This window comes from Capra hircus, chromosome 20 (assembly GCF_001704415.2).
Source record: "Capra hircus breed San Clemente chromosome 20, ASM170441v1, whole genome shotgun sequence".
Lineage (NCBI taxonomy): Eukaryota > Metazoa > Chordata > Mammalia > Artiodactyla > Bovidae > Capra > Capra hircus.
Window position 1 is genome coordinate 9,265,388 of NC_030827.1, and position 23,965 is coordinate 9,289,352.

Genomic DNA, 23,965 nt, shown 5'->3' on the forward strand with positions numbered 1-23,965 from the left:
ACTTAGAAGATTCCTCCTACTCTGAGAACTTCTGGTTCTGTGAACAGTTCTCACCTCAGAATAACATCAAATGAGAGTTAGCCCTGGTTTTAGAGGCAGCACTGAATAGGAGTCTGCAGCGCTCCAGGAAGATGGCTGGGAGGTCGCAGCACCGTGGAGCCCTCAGGAAAGGCATGACCCCTCAGGGGCTGGGCTGCAAACCTTCCAGAGACAGGTCTCTGCAGGGAAGCTCTGACCTGCTGTCATGATGTATCTATTTAAAAAATAAAAATAAAGCATCCAAGGAGAGAAAAGAGAAAATCATTAACAAATGAGACAAACTATAGGACCAAGTATTATCTCTATCTCTTAGATAGAGAACTGAAGAATACAGAGAGCGATATGAGGTTATGTTGACTTTTATTTTGAAAAGCACCTAGATTGCCAATGACCAAAGTGATAACCATCTGAATTTTGGCTTATTATCAGTTCTGAGAGTTAAATTCTGGTTTTGTTTGTCCTGCTGAGAAAACAAAACGTTTTCTCAGGACACTTTCAATTTCTTAATTTTTGAAAAAAACTTGACCCTACTGAACCCTGAAGTGACAATTTCAAAACAGCATGCAGAGTGACATAGGCAGTACCGCTTTCCAGCTAGAAAAATGAGGGCTCCGGTGTCTTGTCCAGGGTCACAGGTAACAATGATAGCAGCAGCGAGAAAGTCCTGGACTGGTTTCCAGGATGGTAGCGTAGGGCTTCAGACCTCCTTAATTCAGTAAGGCTATATTCTGCAAGTAATTACTCCCTGAAAATTAGTCAGATGGCCACTTACAGTGACATTCCTTCCTGCTAGTGCTTATTGGGTTCCACACTGGTTCTGGGAGCTGGACTGGAGCCCGTGGCCATGTTCCTTCAAGGATCCTCAGCCCTTTTCACAGAGAAGCCTCCTTCCTTCAGGAGCCAAGCTTTCCACTTCCTGTGTCTAGATCTTCATGGCGGCACAAAATATGAATGTCTCAAGGCAGCATGCCAGCACTCAGTGAACTTGGAAATTCAAGGAGGAGACCAAGTGTTGATTCGTATAGTGTCCACTGGAATACAATGCCTGATTTCCTAGGAAGCCAGTGAGCCACTGAAGGCAGACCCCCTCCAACTCAGACCCACAGGAAGTTTGAACCCAGGGTTACTCAGCCCACAGGGACTGGCTGAGTGGCTGGAAGGTCCGACGGCTGACTGTCCTCTTGTTTAACAGCACTGTGTGGGACTGCCTGTCGCTGGGGGTGTGGCAGAGCAGGGCATCCAAAGTGTATGCGGTGATCTGTCCATTTGTATGCAGTTTCTTGTTAAGCTCATCAAATTTGGCCAGGAGAGTGGGCACGTCCTTTACTTTTTCCCTCACTTTGACCAGCTGAAAAAAAGCAAGAAGAGTGTATAGTTACATCCCTGCAAGACTTCTTCCTGTTCTTTTTATCCTCCAAGAAGCAGAGATATACATGCCAAAAAAAAGTAGAGTGTGTACTTAAGTGGTAAAAATGAGGATACTGGGGCAGAGGCATGATGACGATAAGGGATCCCACAAGCGTCAGACAACATTCGGATTAGTACTCGAAAACCATCCCTGATATTTTATAAAAGGGGGAGGGGTTCAAGTGGCGCACACTACACAGTGAAACATACCAGGGAAAGGAGGGCAAGAGTGTGGAATCGGGTGTGTCCAATTTAACGGTAAGAGCAGGAGGCAGGGCCAGATGACATAGGGCTTTCTAGCTCGTGATAAGTTTTTTGGAATTATTCTAAAAGCCATCAGAGGGTCCAAACGAGGACCTATCTGATGCAGATTTAAAAAGGCTGTATGGAGAACTAGAGGTACAAGGATGTGGGGACTAATCCAAGGGTGCCCATCATCAGGCAGGTGATGGTTTAGACTGAGAGATGTATAGAAAAGATGGAGAAGTAGACATAAATATTAGAAATCTGTTTTGGAGATTAAACTGAAAGGATTTATTGTTGAAGGGAAGAGGGAGGCATCAGCGATAGCTTTCCAGTTTGGGCTTTAGTAACCTGGTGGTGGGGGTGGTCACTGTCTGATATGGGGAAGACGGGAGGGTGAGATTTAGGGAGGGAAGACCTAGAGCTGTGTTTTAGGCAAGACTGAGGTGTCTGCCAGACATCCAGGGTCTGAGGCATGGGGGCAAGGTCTAGACCAGGGGTGTGAATATTAGCATCGTAAGTATATGAATGGGATTTAAGTCTGTAGAAATGGGTGAACTCAGAATTAGAATGTGAAACTACCTTCTGAACAAAATCACCATTTTACTTACTTTAGTTCTTTTTAATGATATAACAACATTCTTGATATTTAGAACTAGCTCAAAAGCTGCTGGAGTTTTGGGGATCAATTCACTTCTCAAGCAGATCCCCAAGTGGCCTCATAGCAACCAGGGGACACAGTGAACCAGAGGGTGAGCTTTCTAAGTAAATCAGCCTTATAGGCTTAGAGGGGGAAAATCAGAGAAAAAGCATCCGTATTTTCCAGTGCGAAGTTTGTCTAGATGCTTTGAAGCAAAGTGAAGTGAAAGTCGCCCAGTCGTGTCCGACTCTTTGCAGCCCCATGGACGATAACGGTCCATGGGATTGTAATCTGGGCAGCATACTGATGGGCCAGGTCTAAGGGACGGGCTGACTGACATGAGTGCTAGTGAGAACGTGGGAAACATGAGCGCTAGTGAGAACGTGGGAAACATGAGCGCTAGTGAGAACGTGGGAAACATGAGCGCTAGTGAGAACGTGGGAAACATGAGCGCTAGTGAGAACGTGGGAAACATGAGCGCTAGTGAGAACGTGGGAAACATGAGCGCTAGTGAGAACGTGGGAAACATGAGCGCTAGTGAGAACGTGGGAAACATGAGCGCTAGTGAGAACGTGGGAAACATGAGCGCTAGTGAGAACGTGGGAAACATGAGCGCTAGTGAGAACGTGGGAAACATGAGCGCTAGTGAGAACGTGGGAAACATGAGCGCTAGTGAGAACGTGGGAAACATGAGCGCTAGTGAGAACGTGGGAAACATGAGCGCTAGTGAGAACGTGGGAAACATGAGCGCTAGTGAGAACGTGGGGAAACATGAGCGCTAGTGAGAACGTGGGAAACATGAGCGCTAGTGAGAACGTGGGGAAACATGAGCGCTAGTGAGAACGTGGGAGTCGTGTCGGTGCTGCGCACACTTGCACACGATTGTGTGTGTTACGGCCAGCTTACATCTCTGGTTTCCCTGCTTTTCTAGACACATTCCAAAAAGGCTTAGGTAAGTCACAACCTACAAAGAGTGAAGATCTCAGATAGATTTTTACATTTAATCATGACCAGTTAGCTTCTCCACAGGCTCCCTCTGCCAGCCTTCAGCTGGGGGTGAGGGCGGGCACAGGGCTGGGACGGCCGCCGTGTGGCAGAGGGGAGGCCGCTGCCATTGTGCTCTGCTGCCAACCTGCCATCTCGGGTGCCAGCTGGGACCCAGCCAGGACCCAGCTGCACAAGGCTGGGGAAGAGGGAGAAAAACGTGGAGGACCAACCAACAGGTCCCTGGATTAGTCAAAATGACATCGCCAGTATCATTACCAACAAAGTGATCCCTGCCAATAATTAATGATTTCTTTACCGTCTCTTTCCCCCTTTGAGGTTATATATGACTAGCAATGTACAAACTACTAGCTTCAAATGACTTGCGATAACTCCTCTTTCTGTACTTAAGCCATACTTTAAAACAAAAGTATGACATTTGTTTCATTTTGCTCTCAGTGTTTCGAAATTGCTTCTTTTTATTTAATTTTATTTTATAATCTTGCAAAACAGTTATATGGTTCCCTCAGTTGGTTTGTTCAGGAGCTTAGAGAAGCTTTACTCTGGTTTCATATCTGGCAGGTCTAGCACCTCTTCTTTCACAGAGTTTTCCCAGCTATTCTCGCTAGTTTGCTCTTTCTACTAAACCTTAACTACAGGAAAAACCTAATAGTATTTTTATTGGAATGTTACATTATCACGTCAGCTTGGGAACGGCTGACTTTATGAGCTTGCCTCTTCCTATCTAAACACCTGCCATATCGTTTCACTTGTTTAAGTAGGGGAGTATTTTTGGTTTTGTTTTTTTTTCTTTTTGAGGATGAGAGATTAGAGCCTACTGTTTGCCTGTGGGATGATTCACAGTGAAGGCGAGCGATAGAGATGATGCTCAGAAGGAGGTGATACCACTTCTGGGCTCAGGCCCTGGGCGGGGCCAGAGGGGCTGGGCTCCCAGGCTCTGGAGCGGGGCCCGCAGTCGCCACGGCTTCAGGAGGGAAGACGGCGGGTGCGGGAGAGGGGCAAGGAGGTGTCAGTGTGGCAGCGGGTCTCCTCTGATTGCTTCTGTCACCTCTGCGTGACAGGAAGCAAGGTCTTCAACTCAGAGTAAGGAATAGGGAGAAGGAATTGGATGCTTGAGGAGAAAGGAAAAAGAAAAACAAAAAAAGAGCTGACACTCATGACACAGTGTGGGGAAACGAACAATGCAGAAGAAACGAGTTTTCCTAGAATTTCAGAGGACACGTCGTGTTAGAGAGCAAGTCTTTGCACTCACGTGTGGAAGTCTTACAGCAGGAATGACAGAGAGGCGGCCGGATTTACCAGGCTCTGTAAGGAGGCGGACTGCAGGGTTAAGGCACCAAGTGGGCCTCTGAGAGTGCTCCTGCGCCTTCACCTGAATTCTGCAGAAACCGCACTTACCACTTCTTCTGAGAATACATGTCTTTTCACAAATCTTGACCGATTTCCCTCTGTGGCATCCTTTAATATGTCTATTAGAGTTTCCAACATATTTGACTGGATATGGATCATAATCTGAATAAAAAGAAGAAACAAGAGAAACGAAACTGAGCCTGTAATCAGCACTGAGAAACGCGCCCTGTGAGAGAAGGAAACGGCCGCCTACTCCAGTGGTCTTGCCTGAAGAATCCCAGGGACGGCGGAGCCCGGTGGGCTGCCGTCTGTGGGGTTGCACAGAGTCGGACACGATTGAAGCGACTTAGCATGCATCCACGCATTGGAGAAGGAAATGGCAGCCCACTCCAGTGCTCCTGCCTGGAGAATCCCAGGACGGCGGAGCCTGGTGGGCTGCCATCTATGGGGTCGCAGAGTCGGACACGACTGAAAGCAACTTAGCAGCAGCAGCATGAAAGCCTATGCTTTTCATGCTATTTCCAAATCATTTGTGTGCACAGGTTCAAAAGTGCTTTGATGAATGCCCACCAGCCAAAAAACATGTTTTCCAATAGCTAATAAAAACACCACAGCTTCGGAACTTGTCCCAAGGCAGAAGTGGAGAGGACAGGGATCCTGCACTCTGACACACTTGGGTCAGAACCCTGGCACTGGCAGTTATAGCTCAGTGAGTCTTGCCAGGTGTTCGATCTCTCTTTCGATATCTTTTTTTGTAAAATGAGGAAAGTACCTTTACAGCTCACATTTTGTGTTACTGTGAACATTAAACATCAACACACAGGAGGTCCTCAGTAAACATTACTATGAGTTTCTTCCTATTTCCTCTGTAGTCAGAGAATATGACAATCAGACAATCTCATAAGACTGGCTCTGGGGCAAAAGATTCCTTTACCTTTTCAACTTTTTTGGTTAGGAAATTGCAAGCATAGAGATTGTTCAAGCATAAAGTGGAAGCTGATTAAAGTCTTAATGAGGCCCTCCTATTTACATTATAGTTAACAAACTGGGTACTGTACTTGGCTTTCAAAATGATACCACTAACTACTTTCCATCATATACAATTAACATACTGGAAAAAAAGAACACATTTCCACTGCACCCCATTACCAATGTTCATTGGTGTAATTTGAAGAATACGGTAAAGTTTAAAGAAAATGAGAATAATTCAGAATTCACCAACTAATGTTAACCATTGTTTATAATCTCATGTATTATCCTCCAAATCTATTAATTTCTCCAATTCTGCTTCTTGATCAATTATTATGAAATGAATACTTTCTCATAGCATCAGGAAGTTTTAGAAAAAAAATAAAACCTCATTTCTTTAATGATGAATACATAGCAATCCATCATATAAGTAATGCATCAAATAGAGCAATACCATCTTTATCAATAAATGTTCAGGTATTTTAAAAAATTATTACTTTCTTAGACTTGACTCCCATAAGTGAAATTATAAAATCAAAAGGTATAAACATTTTTAAGGCTCTCTATCTTTAGGAAAGAGATTTTCTGAAAGAGATGTTCCATTTTTATACAAAAGTAGCTAAATTTTCTTATTAGTCCATTTTATAATATTGTATGCTTGCTGAGCATACAATCAGGATGAGGGGTTATCTTTGGTTCTACAGAACAGAATGAAATGACCCCACGTAGCCTAACTCCAAAGGACCTGATCTAAGTTTAGTGTTCAGAACACAGGCAGAATTCTTTGTCAGGACAGAACACTCCATGGGTTTCTCACAGTCAGGTGGAAGCACTGACTGCCTTTAGTCCAGACTGTATTTTCAAGGATCTCTGTACAACCAGCGGCGTGGGAGGACAGAGAGTGTTTAATGCAAAGCTGAGGGCAGGTATACTTACTGCCCATTTTAAGAGATTTGAGTTTTCCAAGTTCATGGTTCCTCTCTTAAAACGTAAACCCCTGTGTGTGCAAGAGACGCATGGACCTCTTCATGTTGCTCTGTGGGAACTGGGCTCAAGAAGCTGAAGCAAAGATGCTCATCCTCTGGCCGCTGCTCTTGCCCTTAGTTGGAAACCATCCTTCATCTCTTGGTATCTCATGTTCTCTAAAGGCATCCAGGAAACTGTGGCAGGCTGACTTACTAGCTTGGAAGTGGAGTAAAATCTCTAAGTCTTAATAGTTCTCAAACTGTTTTGTTAATAAAAACCAATCCCAATTTGGTTAGCAGTGGTCTCTTGTGTCAAAGCCAAGGACAAGTCTTATCTCGTTGGTGCTACATCTGCAGTGGCTGGCACTGAGCAAACTCTCAATAAGAAATGAGAAAGGGAGTGTAGGTCCCCAAGCAATTTGCAAGGGTAAACCTCCTGGAGTTCATGCTAGAAACTTATCAATGATACGCATCTGGAAGATTTCAGCTGTTCTTTCCCAGCTTCTCTCTTGCCTCCAGCAGCTATCTCTGATTCAATAGGGATTTTAAGAATGAGGTTCAGTACCTTGAACTGTATTGATGAAGGGCAACATAGATGAGGTGGTTACTGATGAAAGGCAAAGAGAAAATTTAAAGCTAGGCGCTTGTCTCAAACTGAAGTCTCAGGGTACAATTAGAAAAGCTAAATCAGGGTACAGTGCTTTGCTTTCATCTTACAGATTTCAAACAAAAGGCTAGGAAAATTGAATTAGCAAGGAGCAGGGGGAATTTTGGTTACGAAAAACTACTCAAAGAACAGTTCCCGCCCCTCTGATTTTCTGACACCTCAAGAAATGTTAACAAGTCACTGGTCACCTTTGACCAAAAAAGGGAACAGAAGTCCTGAACATGCAGAAATTTGCATTTCTTTTTTCAAGTTTGCTATATTTGAAGTAGAACAGCATAGTGTGGTAGAGATTGCTAATTTTCTAACCAGGATCCATTTTCCTTTTTTTTTTTTTGATAACTGATGCTGTCATGTATAGAACTCAAAAACTGTATTTCTCAGGTTTGTGTGCAACTAGATGTGGCCATGGGTTTAAGCTCTTGCTAGTAACATGTTAGTGCAAGTTGTTGGGTGAGACATTTGGGAAAGCATTCTTTTTTTCTTTTTGGAGGATAACTGCTTTACAATAAGGGACCAACTTCTCTGTCCTCCTGCATTCTCCTATTTCTTGCTGGAACAGATGTAATGGATAGAAGTCATGTGCTTAGGATGGTGGTGTGGAGATACAGAAAGAGGCCAGGTCCCTAATAACATTATGGAACGTCATACCAGACCTATAGCGACCACCTCTGGTTTTCTACTTGGAAGAAAAGGAAAGCCTCTTATTTGCATAGGCTTTTGTTATCTTTAGAGTCTGCCTTGCTTCCAATCAAATGCAATTCTTAAACATATTAAGTGAGATGATGCCACAAAGGGTTTTATAAGAAATTATAATAAGTCCTGCCTCCTTTCCTACTTGGGCAGCCTAGTAGACTTCCCATCTGAGCTAGGACTTTAGGGCGGCCTTCGTGAGTAGAGAAACAAACATTAAAACATTCACTTGTGTTAGATAAATGATAAAAGCAGTGAAATTGACCCCTTGGAAATTCCCCTGCAGAGTAATTCAGTTCCAAAATGGGTGTAGATTTCTGCAGAGATGATTAGAATTCAAATAAAATTGGTGGAAAACTCCCCTTTGTTGGCCTCTGCTACTTTCAGACATATTTGGAAGTGAAAAGCAGTCCTCTGACATTGAGCAGCTATGCTCCAGAGGGGGCTCTGGTTCTTCTGGGATTGATAAGTTTAAGTTCAGAAAGAAGGTCAGGGTCAGCACGCATGTGCCTCGGTGAGATCGCGTGCTCCGTCAGACCTGTGTGAAACGAGCATGAGCTGGGAAATGGGAGACCAGGTCCTCTGGGCTGTATCAGCAGCAGGAGCAATTTCAGTGAAAAGAAAATTAGGGTGAGGAGGAAAAATTAGGTAAGTTCAAATTCCAACTGGCAGCAAGAAAAGATTTTAGTCTAAGGCATGAATTTTTAAAGATCAGGATAAAAAAACCAACTTCATTTATTTCTGCTGATACTGACTGAATGGACTCTCTATTCAGCCTACTTGTCAGGTTTCCATTTCTGAATAATTAACAAATCGCCCTTATGGATTCTAAGTAGATGACTCAGCCTTGGAGAAGCTAGGGCCCAATAAATTATTTTTTAAAGACCTGCTCTAATAGCAGAGACCCAAAATCTGAAAGATTTCTAAACATGAGAATGGCAACCATCTCTTTTTCACCATCCCCAAGAAGAGGAAGCAAGCTTATATTGAAATGGAGAAATTTACAAAGGACATTGGAAGAATTGCCTGAGTGACGATTTTTAAACAAGAAAACTCTCTAAGTGTCTGGACAGTGGATAATACCATGACCTAGTTCATGGAGGGGATGATTCATATTCAAGATCAATTCAAGGTTTCTTGGCGCATGTATTGGCTGTCTCCCCTAACCCCCTAGCTCCCCCAGGAGGAGCTGCTGGGCTGCCCTGGCTCACGATCGCACTCCCTACCACGCTCTGGATTTCTCTTCCGACTGAGATGGACACTTAGTCCTTGGCAGACTCGTGTTTTATTTCTACCACGCCTTTCTCATTTGGGGAAAAAAAAAATCATTACTAGAGTCTCATAACAACTGTGAGAGCGAGCCAAGGATTGAACAGATGAGGACTATAAATTCAAGGACATGGAATATGTGTACCAACAGCAGATTCATTTTTTAAAATCCAGTCCTGTGTCCCTTCCTTATGCAGGAGGAGCAGTTTGCTCCAATCCTAGATAAAAGGCACACAGGGCTAGTCTCTGTAGGTCTGGAGTGGTGGGGAAACCCTAGGCTTTGTAGTCAAACAGATTTGTTTAATTAGCTGCAAGACGAACCTAGGTAACGTCCTTACCCTTTGAATCTTCGTTTTCCACATGTGTAATACGGAGAAATACTGTTCTAACAATGTTCTATAAAGTAAACCAATAGATATAAGTACCTAACATGGTACCTTAGCTAAAATAAAGGAAAATTCTGCCAAGCTCACTGCCTTCCATTTCTCGCCAACCCTTAATGATCTCCCCACACTAACTTCAACTCTAGGAAGAGCTACTCATGCTCCACGTAAACCTTCTCTCTCACACTCTCCTGGGTGCCTTTCCCACCTGATGCTGTGAGCCGTCTGGAGCCCTAGCAGTTCTGCAGCTCTCCAGTCGTGAGGTGAGTGCATCTGCAGTGCAGGCACTCTCTCAGAAGCAGATATTTACTTAGAGACCCAGAGCCATTCACATCCGAAGTAAGCAGAGAAGGAAAAAAAAAAAAAAAATCACATATATGTCTGCTGAAAGATCTGGCTTCCTAGTCTGTTGGGCTTATTGGCTCAGATGACCTGGGATTCTGGACTCTGGACTGTTGCCATCTTGGACTCCCAGATCTGCTGCAGCTGAGAGCTTCACAGGCTGGCCCGCAGTTTCCGCTCCAGTGCCCTGTCTCAGCCAGGGCCTGCCTGCAGAAGGTGACGCCACGTCGGGCTGTCAGCACTCTTGGGTGTCGACAAGAGTGCTGTTCCTCCCTTGCCTTGGTGCTATTCCTCCCTCCCTGGTGCTGTTCCTCCCTTGCCTTGGTGGTGCTATTCCTCCCTCCCTGGTGCTGTTCCTCCCTTGCCTTGGTGCTATTCCTCCCTCCCTGGTGCTATTCCTCCCTTGCCTTTTGCTGACGCCTCTTCTGCTTCACCACTGATGCCTTGTAAAACTCATTTCTGGGAGCTCTTTCTCCCTTTCTTATGACGTTCACCAGTTTATATCAGATCCATTACCAGGTTTTACAGATGTGCTCTTAACTGAGCATTGACACTCATCCCTGCTCGAGGCTCATGCCCTTTGCTAACCACAAGATCTCTGTTAGGGTATTTTTCTAATATTTAGTCTCTTCCCTTCTAAACCCACCTCTTTCTCTTTTTTCCAGGCAGGTCCTCTGCTATCACTGTCTCCATCTTTCTGGTTCCCTAGATTCATCTTTCCCTCCTGTGTAAGCATTTTGATGGTCAGATATATGGTCTTCTTATCTCAGACTTCTTGCTGGAACTTGTTACCCAAAGTTTACCATAAAGGCTTATCTAGTCCTTTTCTTGAAAGTCATCTGGGCATGGGTCTGGGGATGACATTTGAGGGTAATTATGAGCAGAACTAAAAGCATGGACGCTTGGAGTTCTGCCCAATTTCCTATTCATAGGTCCTAGGATTTGTTACAAATAAATAATCCTTTTTATCTAACACATTTCATTCTAAACAAATCCTGCTGGTATTAGCAAACATCACTGAACACTGACTGCATGCCATGCACTAAGCGTGCTGTGCTAATCACTCTATATGCGTTATTTATTCAGTTCTCATAATGACAGAAGGTATGATTACTAGTGTTATTTCAGACAAAAGGAAAAACGGGGTCCATAGAGGTTAAGTACCTTTGACTAAGGAATCAGAGCTAGGAGGAGAACTAACTAACCTGCAAACTAGAACCCTCAGCAAAATTAATCTCCCAACAGAGAATGCCCTTTCCCCTGCATCCCTCCAGCCCACAGCCCTGTCCTCCTTCCGAACCTACTCAGCACTTCTCTCCTCCCCAGGCTTTAGCTCCTGCTGGCTGGCCCGTCCCTCCCCAGCCTGGAATACCACTCTGGCTAGGACCTGGATCCCAGCTCAGGGCATCTTGGTGTTCACACATTTCTGTTCTTCTGACAATGTTTTCCTCATCTTGGTCCCTTGATGTTTCAGGAGACTGTAAGTTCTAGGGGCTTTTTTTTCAACTCCCCACAACACAAATGTAGTCAGCATATAAGCAGGGCCTCAACAGGGCCTGGCTGAGTGGGTGCTGTGTGTGTCTTTAATGACAGGAGAGTCTCTTAGTCTTTTCATTGCCCCAAGAAGGTGAGGATGACTCACTGGGTAGACAGGCCACGGCAGGCTGGCAAAGTAAGAATGAGAAGAGCGAGCATTTACTGAGTGTTTACCAGGTTAGACACCACTTTATGCACTGCGGATATGCTGGCTCCGTGAGTCGGGTACCATGGATAGGAGGTAGTCAGCATGCAGGCTCTTCTTAGAGTCTCAGTGAAGAGACTGCAGAGCCCATCCCCTGTCTCTAAATCGACAGCCTTCTGTAGTCCTGTGTTACACCTGAAGCATTTAGCCACCTCTTCTGATGAGCATGTCTGTGTTTCCCACCTATTTCTAAACAACCGGAAGCTCATGCTGACGCCTCTCACAGGGCTCTACTATAACTTTCACACAGTGATTGATAAATGAACAGAATGAATGAAGACCTTGGGAGATCAAAAGTCATTTGTTGTACACAGACAAAAAAAAAATCCCTTTTATTACATTTCAAGCCTTACTTTAAAACCATAAACAAGTTACTTACATTTAAATTAGTGCAGATTATGCTTTCTGGGTTCATGATTTGAGAAAAAATGGATATAGCTTTTGCCACCTGGTTCTAGAAGGAAGAAAAACAAGTCAGACCCTCAAGTCATATAAACATTACTCTGCTGTAATAAAGATGATGTAAAGATGTCAAAATAGTCCTATCCATGGTGCTCCAGGGTTTTGAAGTCCACAGAGAAAAGAATGTTTTCTAGTAATCAAAAATGAATATTCTGTAAAATGTTTCCACTGTGGCATATTTCTTAATGTTTTAACAACCTGCCTGAGTTCCACTTTTTAGGATGGAGGCATAAAGTTGGCATGTCCCCTCTCTCATTGGAATGAGCTCTCAAAAAAAAAAAAAGCAAGTCTGAGAAATAGAAATGCAAACCCATTTTTGGCCTAATTAGGACACAGCAGAAACCTCAAACCAAAGAAGAGGTTTGCATTGCCAAAAACATTGGAGATAGAGCTTGGGTGAGCTATGGACGGAGGAGTAAGAGGAGGAAATGGCTGCATATCCCAGAAGAAGCGCAGAGTTGTCCTCAAAAGCGAGGGCACAGCTAGAAGTACTCACTTTCTCTTTACAATGGTGGTAGGAGAGTTTAGGACTAGTAGCAAGATCTCTGGATCCTTTTGATGGCAGATGTGAGGCTAACTAAGAATTTACACAGATCAATGGAATAAGATAGAAAACCCAGAAATAAACCCATGCACCTATGGGTACCTTATTTTTGACAAAGGAGGCAAGAATATACAATGGGGCAAAGACAGCCTCTTCAATAAATGATGCTGGGAAAACTAGACAGCTATGTGTAAAAGAATGAAATTAGAACACTTCCTGACACCATACACAAAGATAAACTCAAAATGGATGAAAGACCTAAACGTAAGACCAGAAACTATAAAACTCTTAGAGGAAAACATAGGCAGGACACTTGATGACATAAATCAAAGCAAGATCCTTTATGATCCACCTCCTAGAGTAATGGAAATAAAAACAGAAGTAAACAAGTGGGACCTGATTAAACTTAAAAGCTTTTGCACAGCAAAGGAAACTATAAGCAAGGTGAAAAGACAACCCTCAGAATGGGAGAAAATAATAGCAAATGAAACAACTGACAAAGGATTAATTTCCAAAATATACAGGCAGCTCATACAACTCAGTATCAGAAAAACAAACAACCCAATCAAAAAGTGGGAAAAAGACTTAGACAGACATTTCCCCAAAGAAGACATACAGATGGCTAACAAACACATGAAAAGATGCTCAACATTGCTTATTATTCAGTTCAGTTGCTCAGTCGTGTCCGACTCTTTGCGACCCCATGAATCGCAGCACGCCAGACCTCCCTGTCCATCACCAACTCCTGGAGTTCACTCAGATTCATGTCCATCGAGTCAGTGATGCCATCCAGCCATCTCATCCTTGATCGTCCCCTTCTCCTCCTGCCCCCAATCCCTCCCAGATCAAAGTCTTTTCCAGTGAGTCAACTCTTCACATGAGGTGGCCAAAGTACTGGAGTTTCAGCTTTAGCATCATTCCTTCCAAAGAAATCCCAGGACTGATCTCCTTCAGAATGGACTGGTTGGATCTCCTTGCAGTCCAAGGGACTCTCAAGAGTCTTCTCCAATACCACAGTTCAAAAGCATCAATTCTTTGGCACTCAGCCTTCTTCACAGTCCAACTCTCACATCCATAAATGACCACAGGAAAAACCATAGCCTTGACTAGATGGACCTTAGTCAGCAAAGTAATGTCTCTGCTTTTGAATATGCTCTCGAGGTTGGTCATAACTTTCCTTCCAGGGAATAAGTGTCTTTTAATTTCATGGCTGCAGTTACCATCTGCAGTGATTTTGGAGCCCCCAAAAATAAAGTCTGACACTGTTTCCACTGTTTCCCCATCTATTTGCCATGAACTGATGGGACCGGATGCCATGATCTTCACTTTTTGAATGTTGAGTTTTAACCAAGTTTTTTCACTCTCCTCTTTCACTTTCATCAAGAGGCTTTTTAGTTCCTCTTCACTTTCTGCCAGAAGGGTGGTGTCATCTGCATATCTGAGGTTATTGATATTTCTCCCAGCAATCTTGATTCCAGTTTGTGTTTCTTCCAGTCCAGCGTTTCTCATGATGTACTCTGCATGTAAGTTAAATAAGCAGGGTGACAATATACAGCCTTAATGTACTCCTTTTCATATTTGGAACCAGTCTGTTGTTCCATGTCCAGTTCTAACTGTTGCTTCCTGACCTGCATACAGATTTCTCAGGAGGCAGTTAAGGTGGTCTGGTATTCCCATCTCTTTCAGAATTTTCCATGGTTTATTGTGATCCACACAGTCAAAGGCTTTGACATAGTCAATAAAGCAGAAATAGATGTTTTTCTGGAACTCTCTTGCTTTTTCCATGATCCAGCGGATGTTGGCAATTTGATCTCTGGTTCCTCTGCCTTTTCTAAAATCAGCTTGAACATCAGGAAGTTCACGGTTCACTGAAGCCTGGCTTGGAGAATTTTGAGCATTACTTTACTAGCATGTGAGATGAGTGTAACTGTGCGGTAGTTTGAGCATTCTTTGGCATTGCCTTTCTTTGGGACTGGAATGAAAAGTGACCTTTTCCAGTCCTGTGGCCACTGCTGAGTTTTCCAAGTTTGCTGGAATATTGAGTGCAGCACTTTGACAGCATTATCTTTCAGGATTTGAAATAGCTCAACTGGAATGCCATCACCTCCACTAGCTTTGTTCATAGTGATGCTTTCTAAGGCCCACTTGACTTCACTTTCCAGGATGTCTGGCTCTAGATGAGTGATCACATCATTGTGATTATCCAGGTCATGAAGATATTTTTTGTACAGTTCTTCTGTGAATTCTTGCCACCTCTTCTTAATATCTTCTGCTTCTGTTAGGTCCAGACCATTTCTGTCCTTTATTGAGCCCATCTCTGCATGAAATGTTCCCTTGGTATCTCTAATTTTCTTGAAGAGATCTCTAGTCTTTCCCATTCTGCTGTTTTCCTCTATTTCTCTGCACTGGTTGCTAAGAAGGCTTTCTTATCTTTTCTTGCTATTCTTTGGAATTCTGCATTCAGATGCTTATATCTTTCCTTTTTTCCTTTGCTTTTCGCTTCGCTTCTTTTCACAGCTATTTGTAAGGCCTCCCCAGACAGCCATTTTGCCTTTTTGCATTTCTTTTCCATGGGGATGGTCTTGATTCCTGTCTCCTGTACAATGTCACGAACCTCATTCTATAGTTCATCAGGCACTCTATCTAGGCCCTTAAATCTATTTTTCACTTCCACTGTATAATCATAAGGGATTTGATTTAGGTCATACCTGAATGGTCTAGCGGTTTTCCCTACTTTCTTCAATTTAAGTCTGAATTTGGTAATAAGAAGTTCATGATCTGAGCCACAGTCAGCACCTGGTCTTGTTTTTGTTGACTGTATAGAGCTTCTCCATCTTTGGCTGCAAAGAATATAATCAATCTGATTTTGGTGTTGACCATCTGGTGATGTCCATGTGCTCATTATTAGAGAAATGCAAATCAAAATTACAATGAGATATCACCTCACACTGGTCAGAATGGCCCTCATCAAAAAGTCTACAAAGAATAAATGCTTTAAAGGGTGTGGAGAAAGGGAACACTCTTGCACCGTTGGTGGGAATGTAAATTGATACAGCCACTATGGAAGATGGTATGGAGATTCCTTAAAAATCTAGGAATAAAACCACCATATTTCCCAGCAATCCCACTCCTAGGCATGTACCCTGAGGAAACCAAAGTTGATAGAGACACATGTATCCCAGTGCTCCCTGCAGCACCATTTACAATAGCTAGAACATGAAGCAACCTAGACGTCCACTGACAGATGAATGGATAAAGAAGCTGTATAGATACACAATGGAATATTACTCAGCCATAAAAAGGAACCCATGTGAGTCAGTTCCAATGAGGTGAATGAACCTAGAACCTATTATACAGAGGGAAGTGAGTCAGAAAGAGAAACATAAGTATCATAGTCTAACACATATATATGGAATCTAGAAAAATGGTCTTGAAGAATTTACTTACAGGGCAACAATGGAGAAACAGACAGAGAACAGACTTATGGACATGGGGAGAGGGGAGGAGAGGGTGAGATGTATGGCGAGAGTAAGATGGAAACTTACATTACCATATATAAAATAGATAAGCAAAGGGAATTTGCTGTATGGCTCAGGAAACTCAAACAGGGGCTCTGTATTAACCTAGAGGGGTGGGATGGGGCGGGAGATGGGAGGAAGCTTCAAAAGGGAGGGGATATATATATATCTATGGCTGATTCATGCTGACATTTGACAGAAAACAGCAAAATTCTATAAAGCAATTATCCTTCAATAAAAAATAGATTAATTTTTAAAAATAAAGTTAAAAAAAAAGAATTTACACAGATCACCCATATTTGCAGGAATGGTATGTCACTTATAGCAGCAGTAGGGAAGAGACTTTTCATTCAGAATCACTTCCATGCCTATTCCCACTGGCCAGGCAGAAACAAAGCCTATACGTATTTGTAGAAAACTCCATACATAAAGAAAATGCCTGCTACCCAAGACCATGGCGGCTCGGCTCGGGTTTCTTCTGACATGAGTCTTCTACAGATGTCTGGTCTAAGAGAGACGTATGTTCCTCAGTGAGAATAACCAAAAAAGAACCAGCATGTGATCTGTCTAGAGACAATATGAGGGGGAAAAAGAAAGGATTACAGCAAGAAAAAGAAGAGAACCAACAGATGAAGAAATCCCCAAGAAAACATGTTTCCATGGATATAAAGGTCAGAAATGAGAAAAATGAACAAGATCGGATGACTCAGAAGTGGGAAAAAAAATCAGGCAGGCCTCAGATTTCTCCATGGCAACATACCACTCTAGAAGAGAGAACAGTGCCAAAGAAAACCTCCAGGAAAGGAAATATCACTTCACAGTTTTATTTCTGACAAAACTATAGTTCAGGTAAAACAAAAAACCAAAAAAAAAAAAGGACACATAACTTTAAATACCAGGAACTCAAGGAATACTGTTCCCCTGAAGAATTTATTAGAAGACACACCATGGAGAGCCTTAGATTTAAAACTGTTCTCTGAGCACATTTCATAGCAAATGAATCATCTGAAATTTAAACTTTAATTACTTGAGAAATTTCTCCGAGTGCAGCCTCCCTCATTGATTTTCCACAGGATTCCCCCTTAGTCCCGTGTAAACAGCAGCGCATGTTAGGCCCTCAGCTATGAATGAAAACACTCTCTGGAGGCAGGTTGCCATGGCACCAAAGGCACTGGTCTCCTTATGGGGACTTTTTCCTACGAGAGTCAGAGGCATAAAGAAAGAAAAGCAGGAACACCTGAGAGGAGCCAACTTGCCCACCCCCAGTTCATTTATGTGTACCCCACAGCCTCACCTGGTTCAGAGCTAATGCCACTGCAAAACAGGATGCTCTCCTGGAGAGGATTTCTCCTTTGATTAGGGCTTCTTCTCTTAATGTGGTACAGATTTGAAAAGATTCAGGGCTATTCTGGGGAAGACAGGATTGCTGGATAAATAAGTGCCACAAACCTTTGAGTTTAGTAAGTTGATTAGTGGTGCTCCGTGTTCCAGATTTCTGTTTGGGAGAACTTCCTGGAGCCTATCTGAAGCCGCTTAAAAGACTGAGCTCCATATCGAGCTCCATTTACTTTTTGTAAACAGGCTCAGTTAGCTACACATTAGCAGTTCAAATCTAAATGAACTCCATCTTCAGCTCTTTGCCAGTTTCTCTGATTGGGGGCGGCTCTGCCCGCAAACACTCGGATTACTTTTCATCCAGGCAGGCTGGTTTCAGACACAGGTACCAGAGCAGACAAGTGTGAAGAGTCAGCTTGCTTCAGCCACGTTAGAGGACAGAGCAAAGCTCAGCAACACACACAGCTTTTCCTGAGGAGGTTTCCAATCCAAAAATATCCATTTTAAGTCAAATGTGTGAAAACATGAAAACTTTTTTGAATGTAAATCATGAAAGAATCCCATGAAAACAGAACCCAAACAACCTAACAACATAAGCGATACACAAACCAGCAGGCAGCAGGGGGGAGACAGAATTCTCTTCCTTTGTGTTGATGGTGGGTGAGGCTTATGACAGCAGCGTCAGCTCTGTACCTACGTGTGTGTCTGTTATGACGTGATTCACAACTCAAATCCTAAAGGAACACCTGAATTTAATGAGAGAGGACAGCTCCCCGAATTGACTTGCAGTCTGTAACGGCTGACCAGTGTTTCAACTCGTCTCCCCACTGAGTGAAATGAGTTATTCTTGGAAAAGTCCTCTGGCCCTTCATCAGCAGTAGAGTTAACTTCTCTCCACTTCAGTATATACTCAGGGAGGCATCTTAAAGAAGGTCAGGAAGCTGGGTGTCACAGTGCTGAGGAAGTGATGCTCAAGCGCGTGTTGCACTGGCCTCTGATGCACGGGCCATAAAGTGGTAGAGTTGGAAAGGATCATCTAACAGTCTGGCAGTCAGCAAACTATGACCCTGGGGCCAAAGCCAGCTACGTAAGACTGGCTCTTGCGTTTTTTTAAAAGGTCTGTAAAACTAAAGATGATGATGTGACAGGGACCATAAGTGGCAGAGCCCCAAAGTCTAAAATACTAACTATCTGGCCTTTTAAAGAAAAAGCTTGCTGACTCCTGAATCCAAACATTTCCTTTCACAAATGAGGTAAGTAATTTCAAAACCAGTTCTTGCTAAAGTTGAGACTAGAGTTCACAATGTTCAGTTTCCAGGTTGGTTTCTTTTCCCTGTAACCAGCTGACCCTCTTGCTTTGGAAAGTTGAGACTGCTTTATTTTTCAGGGAATTTTTCAATACCCATATTCTACTTTGCTTAGTGTTCCTTCATTTTTAGTATAAGGAGGTTTTGTTCAGTTAAAATGGCAAGAATGTGTACAATAATGCATGGAACCTGGGTCCCTGTATTTCAGTTACCATTTGTGCATTTAATAAGTAATAAAGAAATAGTCTATGTGCCAGAAACAATCCTGATATAGTGATGAGAACAGGGATCTATGTCATGCTCTCTATTATCAAATAATTTCTTCTAATGTCACATACATTTATTAAAGATCAGCTGTGAACCAGACACTGTTCGGTGCTGGCATATAACGGTGCTTCAAGGAGTACCCTCTATGGGGGATGAAATGTGCGTCTACTTGGTATATCAGGCAGTGTTATGAGTGCCATGTCTGTGACTACAGATAGAGCACAGTCAAGGGATACCACAAGAGCGAGACATCACTTCCAACTTAGTGATCACAGAAGAATTCACAGATGAGGACAAAGCAGCCCTTGAGATCACCCTTGAAGGATGCCAAGGCTTCCAGGAGAAAGGGCCCCAGACATGACTGGTCTGGCAATGTCCAGAGGACCAACTCTCCAACAGAGTTTGAACCTGGCATCCTGCTTCTTGCTCTCATTATCTGCACAAATGCCAGAGAAGACTGAAAGATGATGAAATTGCCTTTCCCATGATAGGACTGTCTGGCATGGCTAACTTGGGTTTTCTAAAAATGAACATATTTAAAATGGAAATATCTGTACCAGATGGAAAACAGACTTCAGAGGAACTGAATTTTATTTGTAGAGGAGAAAGAAAAAATTAAATCCTCTGTCAAACACAACCCAAAATGCTCTAAAAGTTTAGGGAAGACAGTCTTACCAGTTTGTAGCAAATTGCAAAAGCAAGGACATAGGTATCTTTGTTGAACTTCAGATCTTGGTTTTTCATCTCAATCAGTACTTCCAATGCACCTGCCAAGAACCAGGAGTGGACCACCAGTGTTGAATGCATTCAAGTAAGTTCAGAGCCCTCTACTTTGACTCCCAGAGTTCAATCTGTTTAGCCCCATGTATTGGAAAGTATGCTTCGGCACAATAAAAACTTTCAAAGTCATTTAATAGTTAACTAAATTGTAAAATAAATTATCAAATTATACAGGAAGAACTAACAATTTAAACCTATTTTCACTGCAGCATAAGTAAAAACCGGGGTGTTTAAGTCATGACGTGATGCAGTACGGGAGCCACATTTAAAGAATGGGGTCTCCATAATTCAGCCACTCATCAGGAATATAAGGGTCACTTTTACATGGCCCATTGTTTTTACTAACTGCTTTACCTGCAAAGACAGAATTTTTCAGCAAACATAAATTGTGATACTTACTTTTATATTTGCCTTTGATGAATAACATATCCATCAAAATATTGAATGATGTGGAGTCTGAGAAGAAACCTTGTAAATGCTAATGAAGAAGAACAATACAGTTTGGTTAAAAGTTAAAATTATTAAGAGAATACTTACACTGCATCTTCTCTGTCTAGGACTTGCTTTTGTACAAACTTCATTCATTTAGCAAAAAAATTTAAATACTGCCCACTCTTTGGGCATCATGCCTTTGGCAGTGGGCACAGCGAACAAGAGGCAAGAGATCTCTAGGTTTCAGAAATGCAGTGAAGAACGTCTTTATGCGGCATGGCTCTGCCAACCTTAGAGGAAAAGAACCAGGCCGATTAACCCTGGTGGGGATGGTCCTGGAACCTGAAATGGCAGCTGGAAGTGCGCTTGAGGACAGAGGCAGGACAGGCTTACGCAACTACGATCCTCTTTTGGCAAACAGTACAGAGTTGACTATGTACTTTTTGAAATGACTCACTGACACAGTGGTTCTCAGCATTGTTAATGCCATGACAATGTGACACGTGCTGTTCAAATACACCGTCAGATGTCTTGGGCCAGTCTGTTATTTTCTGAGAACCAAGTAGCCAGACCCTGTTCTGGGCACTGAGACTAAAGAAACGATGGACAAGACAAAGACCCTGCCCTGGACTCTAGCAGGGCTTCTTATCTGCAGGGGCTTACATCCTGGCAGAGGAGACAATGAACAAGTGAACAAAACAAGCAAAAAATTAAAAATAAAATTTCAGGTTATCAGTAGAGGCCAAGAAGAATAGTGGAACAGGATAAGGGACAGAAAAGATGAGAAGTAGTCAGGGAAGGCTCTCTGAGACAAGCAGACCTCAATGAAGTGATGCTATATAGAGCATTCCAGTCTGAGGCCACAGGCCTGACATGTCTGAGAAAGAACAGGAGGTCCAGAGTGGAGTGAGAAAGGCGGAGAGGGACAGGACCTGAAATACCACGAAGGGCCCCTGAGGGTGCGGCCAGGGCTCCGAGTTCTATGATAAGTGGGGTGGGAAGCCACCAGAGCAGCCCTGTCCATACGGAGAAAGCAAGTCTCAAGTGTGAGCCATGTACGTGGCTCTAAATTTTCAAGTACTGTCATTTAAAAAAGTAAAGAGAAAGATATGAAATCAGCTTTAATAATATGTTACTTAACCCACTAAATCCAAAACTGCAACATGCAATCAATATAAAACATTATTAATGAGATACTTTCCATTCTCCTTTTATGTCAGCTATTTAAAATCCATCATGTACTTTCTACTGCAGCACACGTATGTCTGAACTAGCCACAGTCCAAGGGTTGCGTGTGCATGGGTACGTGTGGGTCGTGGCTCCCTCCCTGGCAGCACTGCAGGGTTCTGGGCAGGGAACATGACAAGGCGGGCGGAAGCAGGATTAGGCTTTATGGCACGTGACTCAGATTCAGTTAATTCTACTGCTCTAGGAAACTTAAACACATACATGAATGCTTCATACTCAGGTAGGTTATGGAGAAGGCAATGGCACCCCACTCCAGTACTCCTGCCTGGAAAATCCCATGGATGGAGGAGCCTGGTAGGCTGCAGTCCATGAGATCACTAAGAGTCGGACACCACTGAAGCGACTTCACTTTCACTTTTCACTTTCATGCATTGGAGAAGGAAATGGCAGCCCACTCCAGTGTTCTTGCCTGGAGAATCCCAGGGACAGAGGAGCTCAGTGGGCTGCCATCTATGGGGTCGCACAGAGTCGGACATGACTGAAGCGACTTAGCAGCAGCAGCAGCAGCAGGTAGGTTAAAAAAACACTTCCAGTTTCTTTTGGTTTCATTGTTATACTCATGGCTCTGATTTATCAGAGTGAAACTTTAATTTTAGTAACATATGCTTATTATAAAAGTCAAATAATATGAAAATATATAAAGTAAAAAGTGAGGATTTCATCTAATTCTTCCCCCGAAAGCAGCAGTTTAATGTATATCCTTCTAGATTTTTAAAACATATATACTATAATGTAAATGTGGTATGTATATTTATCCTTTTAGGAAAAAATAGGTTCAAACTAATCCATACTGTTCTGAAGCCACCTCTTCTCAGCTTAGTAATATTATGGTCATCTTTTTAATACCCGTGGTCCTTTAAATAGGGACAAGCTGAGAGTTGACAGTTCCTCCATGGATAGCAACTTTATATGAAAAAAAGTAAGAGGCAAAAGGACAACCTAGTCATAGAGATTCCTAAAATTATTAAAATGTCCTGGGAGGCCAGCCCTAGTCCCCTAACTTAATAAATGTTTCTGACCATGGATAGATTTATAATGTCTCTGAGTTCCTATAAAATAGAAATAATAATACTGCCTACCTGGTCAGGGTAATTGTGGAAAACAAATGAAATGAAATATGTAGATTGCTTAAGCACAATAATGAGGACAGGGTAGATAATCAGTGCATAATTACAAAAATAAGTATTGTTACTTTTGCTTTTAGGAAAAGAAGATCAGATTATGTGAAAGCAGAAATTTTGAAAACAGAAAACCACTTGTCAACATAGCCTTCAGCCAGAAGTAAAAATACAAAAACAGGAGAGAAGCACAGGGGAAGAAGGAGAAAGGCAGCCGCCTCAAACTGTCCCAACTGAATGCTCCTCAAAGGAGGGGATGTCGGTCCCCGGTGGACATACATGCAAGGAGGGAGATACCTTGTAATCTGTACCTGCACCTCTTCCACACCTGTTCTCACCTCTGGACGAAGAAACCTACGCCTCTCCATAGGCAGTGACTCCAAGGACACCTTAAAAACGCAGGGAAGAGCTCGCTTCCTCAACCTAGTAGCCTTTCTCTGAAAATCTGACTCAGGAGTAACGTGTACAGAAGAGCTGCCCTTCCTAACATCACTGAAAACACCCCCTCCTCAGCACAAGGAAATCATGGTGGCAGGGACAGCCACCGGGAGACAGTAACCTGGTCTTTGATGAGCTCCACCGCAGAGTCCTCAAGATCCAGCTCATAGCACAACCTCATGAAAAGTGGCCCAAACTTGTACTCTCCCAAAGTGATGTTCCTGTTCTCTGCATGGTACCTGGTAATCAAAATAATTCAGTGAGCCAAACAGTGGGACTTGGGAAAAGGACAGGCAAACTGTGGCACGCATTCTGCTAGATGCTGGGGACACAGCAAAGAGTGCAGTCCTCTCACAGTCTGGAGGGGAAAGCACAGCATTAAAGATGATCAGAAAATCCTGGAAAGCAGAAGTATATTAGGCATTTAAATAAACAAACAAGGTTCATGAGAGTCCTACCACATACTCTGAAGTTAAAAGAAATAAAATACAGATTGTAATCATCCTCTCAAATTTACCAGCAACCTGCTAGGACTGAGTGTGAGCATATGTCAGGGACTAGCAGGGGTCTTGCATCTGTAAGCCCATCAGGACGGCCCCGTCTCTTTCTCTGCTCCTGGAGAGGAACAAGGAAAGGACTGGGGTGATGCTCCATCTCCCTCATGTCTGGCTTTGCCCCCATATAGGAGAGCAACAACAAATGGATGCATTTTTTAATCCAGACCTATCTCTCCTTTTTTCTTGGCTCAGGGAAAGGTATATGTGAACCATAATCACCTAGCCAAACAAATTAAATTTGAAATTTTA

At 43.0% G+C, this 23,965-nt stretch overlaps 1 protein-coding gene across 1 annotated transcript in view; it reads right to left on the minus strand.

Annotated features, from left to right (window-relative positions):
• PTCD2 (pentatricopeptide repeat domain 2) overlaps positions 383 to 23,965 on the minus strand; it is a 32,546-nt gene continuing 8,963 nt past the window's right edge. Inside the window, exons 4-10 of the mRNA XM_005694568.3 lie at positions 23,281 to 23,398; positions 20,323 to 20,401; positions 19,819 to 19,910; positions 17,529 to 17,642; positions 12,090 to 12,164; positions 4,733 to 4,846; positions 383 to 1,387 (exon numbers count right to left, since the gene is read on the minus strand). Of these exons, the coding sequence (XP_005694625.1) occupies positions 1,163 to 1,387; positions 4,733 to 4,846; positions 12,090 to 12,164; positions 17,529 to 17,642; positions 19,819 to 19,910; positions 20,323 to 20,401; positions 23,281 to 23,398 (817 nt within the window). The 3' untranslated portion in view covers positions 383 to 1,162. The remainder of the gene's footprint in view (positions 1,388 to 4,732; positions 4,847 to 12,089; positions 12,165 to 17,528; positions 17,643 to 19,818; positions 19,911 to 20,322; positions 20,402 to 23,280; positions 23,399 to 23,965) is intronic.